Consider the following 5,640-nt stretch of genomic DNA (forward strand, 5'->3'; position numbering starts at 1 on the left):
TTGGTCATTAACACTGTTGGAGTTCGGTTTTATTTTGTTCAGATTATGGCTGTGCCCTGGTTTTTCCCTCTTAAAGTAAGAAAGTATTTAATTATTTTTGATTTTAAAAGAGACTGGATTTTTTTAAGAGACTGAATTTTCAAAGAGTTTGAATTTGTAAGACTATGAAGACTTTTTAAGTTCGTAAAATGTTTTAGATTGTGATGCTTATATGCATGTGTGGTCTTGGGGATGAACAAGTAAGAAAAGGTTGTGGGTTTACAATGATGTGCTTATATGTCACGCTGACAAGGGGTCAATTGTGCTTGATAGCTTTATGTCAACTTGGCATAAGCTAAGTCATCTGAGAGAAGGAAACCTCAATTTTAAAAAAATATCTTCATAAATCAGGCTGTATAGGAAGGCCTGATGGGCATTTTCTTAATTAGTGATTAATGGAGAGGGCCCAGCCCATTGCAAGTGGTGCCTCCTGAGCTGGAAGTCCTGGGCTCTATAAGAAAGCAGGCTGAGTAAGCCATGTGAAGTAAGCCAGGAAACCGTACTCTTCCATGGCTTCTGTATCAGCTCCTGTCTCCAGTTTTCTACCCTGCCTGAGTTCCTGCCTTCACACTTTCGATACTGAACTATTACATGGATCTGTGAGTGCAACAAACCCTTTCTCAAGCTGCTTTGGTTGTGGTTTTTCCTTCATTTTTTAAACTTATTTTATGTAGCAACCACAGTTATTCCTCCCTCCTCTCTTGTTGTTCCCTCCCCCACCTCCCACCTATCCACCTCCCATCCACTCCTCAGAAAGGGACAGGCCTCCCATAGGAGTCAAAAAAGCATATCACATTGAGGCAGGACCAAGCTCCTTCTCCTGCATCAAGACTGGGCAAGGCATCCCTGCCTGGGGAATATAGGTTCCAAAAAGTCAGCTCATGTGCCAGGAACAAGTCCTGATCCCACTGCTATGAGCCCCACAAACAGACCAAGATATGCAACTATTATCAACAAGCAGAGGGCCTAGGTTGGTCCTATGTGGCTCCCAGCTATTGGGCCAGAGTCCATGAGTTCCCATTAGCTCAGGTCAGCAGTCTGTGGGTTTCCCTATCAGGTCATGGTTTTTCATCACAGCAATAGTAACACTAAGGCACTTACTTTAAGAATTTTCTTTTGTTGAGCCGGAGTGAGAGACCTGGCTTCTGAAGGGGACCATGGCCAACACTGAACGCACCTTCATTGCCATCAAGTCTGACGGGGTCCAGCGGGGGCTCATGGGAGAGATCATCAAGCGTTTTGAACAGAAGGGATTCCGCCTTGTTGGCCTGAAATTCATGCAGGCTTCAGAGGACCTTCTCAAGGAGCACTACATCGACCTGAAGGACCGTCCCTTCTTTATTGGCCTCGTGAAATACATGCACTCAGGACCAGTGGTTGCTATGGTCTGGGAGGGGCTGAATGTGGTGAAGACAGGCCGGGTGATGCTGGGAGAGACCAACCCTGCAGACTCTAAACCCGGAACCATTCGAGGAGACTTTTGCATCCAAGTTGGCAGGAACATCATTCACGGCAGCGATTCTGTGGAGAGTGCCCAGAAGGAGATCAGCTTGTGGTTTCAGCCTGAGGAGCTGGTGGATTACAAGAGCTGTGCACAAAACTGGATCTATGAGTCACAGGAGGCCACCTGCCCTTCTCCTCTACTTACCCTGTTCTCACAGGCAAGGGACCAGCAACTAAGTATTTCTGGAACTTCCTTTGACCTGGAAGGAACCTGGGAGCTGTGACTCCCTGTGCAGTGTTACGAGCCATTGGTAGATTAAAGTCTTTCATCTCAAAAAAAAAAAAAAGATTTTTCTTTTGTGTGATAGATGACTATTAAATTTTATCAGATGCTTTTTCTGCGTTTAGTTAGATGATTAAATGATTTTCCTTTATTGTTGTGAATTATATTGGCTAATTTTTGATTATTGAATCAAACTTGTTTTGGTAGAATAAATCCAATTCATTCTTGTTTCACTATCTTTCTTGATAGTTCCAGACTTGATTAATAATGTTTTATATTTCTCCTTTCTCTATATTGTGAGAGATCTTGACCTACAAGGTTTTGGTTTTGTTATTGATAATAGCATAGAGGATAATTGTCCGCATTACATGAACTAAGAAATAGTTCCTCCTTTTTGGTCTCGGGATGAGTAATTAGTTCATTTTCTTCTTAACCACTTGGAAGACACATCAGTAAAAGCTCTGGGCACTGAGTGTTATTTGTGTCAGAGTTAAATGACAACTCAAATGTCTTTAATACATTTGTGATGCTTTAGCTTTTTTATTTCAGTCTGTGTTAGTTTTGGTAAATTATGTCTTCTAGAAATGTTCTCATTCCATTTCTATTTTTTAATGTACTGCTGTAAAATTTCCCATAACACCATTTCTTCCTGATAATTTCTGTATTGTCTTTTGTCGATCATTTTGTCAACAACTTCTCCTTTCTATTGGGTTCTTTTTCCAAAGGAAACAACTTGTTTTTAAAATTCATGTTTTTATATTTTGTGTAAAACAAGTTAAAGCTGATCTGTGCATTGTGGTAGTTTGAATGTAATTGCCCCCCCCCCCATAAGCTCATAGGAAGTGGCATTATTAGGAGGTGCAAATAGTCCATACTTTGCTGGAGTAAGTATGGCCTTGTTAGAGAAATTGTGTCACTGTGGGGGTGGGTTTTGAGGTCTCCTATGCTCAAGCTATGCCTAGTGTCATGGTTTACTTCCTGTTGCCTTTAGATAAAGATGTAGAACTCTCAGCTTTTTCCCCAGCATCATGTCTACCTGCATCCTGTCATGTCCCATCATGATGATAATGGATTGAACCTCTAAACTGTAAGCCACCCAATTAAATGTTTTCTTTTATATGAGTTTCCGTGGTCATGGTATCTCTTGACAGTAATATAAACCCTAAGTAAGATACACATCAAATTAGATTATTTTGAAATATTAGGGGAAGAAATAGGAACAGAGGCTGTTCTGTCTTCTGGTCTGTCTATCACTATTGGGGTCACTGCATTTTCCCCCTCCATAGCACTATTTTGGACTCAAGGCTCTGGACTTGAGGCCTATAGAAGCATTTCTGCATCATGTCCATTAAATTCTCAGAAAACTGTATACACTGCTTGTTTGACTATCAAACCTATCCCACACCGATCACAGAGCCTGTGGTTTCCTTTCCCTACAGCAAGGATAGGCTGAAACCCTACTATCCATCTAAATCACTGTGATAGCTAGGATTGGTTGTCAGGTTGCCTGGATCTGAAGCTCAGAGACAAGCCTCTGCACACATCTGTGAGAGCACATCTGTGAGACCATTTCTTGATTAGGTTAATTTAAGTGGAAGACTCAATCTGAATGTGAGTGACACCTTTCTGTGGTGGCCCAGATACAAGGTGATCCAAGGTTGGTTTGTTTTTGCTGTCTCCCTAGAGGGTTCATCTGTTCTGTTGTTGAGAATGCTGCTGTCCTCTGTTTTCTTCAGAATCTGGCTTCTTTAAGCTTCCAACAGGCACCAAAGGCCAGAGGTTCCCCAGGAATCTTCCAGGCTACCAGTGCCAGATTGAGACCGCTGAGGTGCTTAGCCTTGTGGACAAAAAAATTACCAATTCTCAGTCTCTTCAGTATGAAATGGACATTGTTGGACTGTCCAGACACAATCATGTAGGTCATGTAATATATATAGTGTTTGTGTGTGTTTCTGTTCCTCTAGAGAACCCTATCCATTTACCCTTAAGGCTACCACAGCGAATATGGGATATGACAGCAACACAGGAAATTAAATTTATTCGGAACATCTCGTACATCAAATCTAAGTCTATCAGGGGTACCCACCATAAACTAACTGACTGGGTCTGCTAATCTCATCACTGGGAATGTATGGACCTGACTGTCTGGGCCCGCTAACCTCATCACTGGGAAAGAACTAATGTTTCAATAGAATGGACTCCAGCAACAGGCTCCTCTACACAGATATCCTATGCCCATATTTTCTCTATCTTTCTGAGATCAGCAAACTGCACCCTGGCCTCTCTTCTTCCCTTTCCTATAACATATTGTCTTACTCTCAGGGACGCTGGTTCCTTCCTCCGAAAGATCAGCTTTGATATATTCCTTTTCCTCTTCCTTGGTCTGTGTGTATCTTCATTCCTTCTGAAATCAACTGCAGAGCAAAGCTTACACCAGACACAGAGGGAGGTAGGGGGCAATGGCACCACAGTGAGTGCTACTCAGCTGCCTTGTGCTTGAGCCGGACCTCTATAGCCTTGCAATAAAGGTGCCAATAGTGACCCTTGTCAGAAATGACTTCTCCTCTGGCTTCCCTTCTCTTCTTCCAGGGAACCTGGGTACTTTTTCATAGGTCCTTTTGGGGATTGTTATCTCCACAGAGGCACCTCCTTTTCCGAATCTTGTTTCTGGATTTTCCCTGGCTCCTCACTCTTACTGACCTTACAGGCTACCCACCACACCCAGCTGGTAGCCTTGCCTGTGGAGAAAATAAATCTACCAAGTCACCCGTCAACCACCAGTTTGGACAGAAGACACCCGCCATCTGCACAGGCCTGTCCCCTTCAAACTGCCTTGACCATGCAGGTCCTCACAGTGGGCAGCTAGAGGCTTTGCTTCCTCAAACCCTTTAGAACAACCTTTCTATGTATTTTGCAGTATTTTGCTTCCTGTGTCTTGAGTTTCTGTTCTAATCTTTTAAATTTCCCCCTCGTGATTTACTTAATTCTGTATCTCATAGTCATTACTTTTGTTGCTGTGGTGAAATGCCCCGACAGAGCAACTTAATGGGTAAAGGGCTTATCTTGCTTACAGGTCTAGAGGGACAGAGTCCAGCATGGTGGGAAAGGCATGATGGCTAGAGCATGAGATGGCCCATGTCATTGAATCAGCCATCTGGAAGTCTAGCATGAACAGGAAGTAGTGCCAGGCTGTAAGATCTCAAAATGATGTGCTTCCTCCAGTAAGGCTCCCTCTCTTGAAGGTTACATACTTTTCCCAGGCAGCTGAACCAAGGTTTCAAACACATGAGCCCACGGGGGTGGGGGTGGGTGTTCATTTCATATTTAGTCATAACACATTTCATGTGGTGGACTCTACAAACACCAAGGCCAGCAGAGTAATGATCTGTGAAAGACAAGGAGGAAATCAGGCTCAACATGACTTAGCCTGTGTTGGTTCAAACTTCTAGAGTTTGACCCTGAGTAGTTTATTTTACCCATATTTAAGACCAGCACATTTTTGGGAAAAAAAGATTTCCTTATAATAGATAATTCAATCTCATTAACAACAAAGCTTATGACATATGTACATTGAAACTCTTTACAAAAAACATGTGGCCTCTTCCATAGAGATGGATTCTGTTAACTCAGAAACAATGTTCAAAGTAAGGGTCCAGAGAATGAGGTAAACATAATAGCTTGTGGAAGTTAGGACTGGCCTGGCTCTCCAGCTAGCACAGAAGTTACCCTGTCTTGTAAAATACAAGTGACATCCCCCATAAGGATGAATTTTATTGACTGAGAAACAATGCTCAATATAAAGTTCTAAGGAGGAAGAGTCTGGGATAAACAAACACAATAGGCTTGGGGACTCAAGAGTGGTCTGGAGCTACAGA

General features: G+C 42.6%; 1 protein-coding gene across 1 annotated transcript; it reads left to right on the forward strand.

Annotated features, from left to right (window-relative positions):
• Positions 1-1,180: 1,180 nt before the first annotated feature.
• LOC121434050 (nucleoside diphosphate kinase A-like) lies at positions 1,181-1,815 on the forward strand. The gene has a single exon (XM_041632826.1). It carries the CDS (start codon positions 1,197-1,199, stop codon positions 1,764-1,766), a length of 570 nt encoding a protein of 189 aa, XP_041488760.1. The 5' UTR covers positions 1,181-1,196; the 3' UTR covers positions 1,767-1,815.
• Positions 1,816-5,640: the final 3,825 nt, after the last annotated feature.

Source organism: Microtus oregoni, unplaced genomic scaffold (genome assembly GCF_018167655.1).
Source record: "Microtus oregoni isolate MIOR12 unplaced genomic scaffold, Mior012 000042F_ref0000377, whole genome shotgun sequence".
NCBI classification, from domain to species: Eukaryota; Metazoa; Chordata; class Mammalia; order Rodentia; family Cricetidae; genus Microtus; species Microtus oregoni.

Coding starts and splice junctions, on each gene's coding strand:
- LOC121434050 (XM_041632826.1), top strand. CDS start 1,197: ATGGCCAACACTGAACGCACCTTCATTGCCATCAAGTCTGACGGGGTC.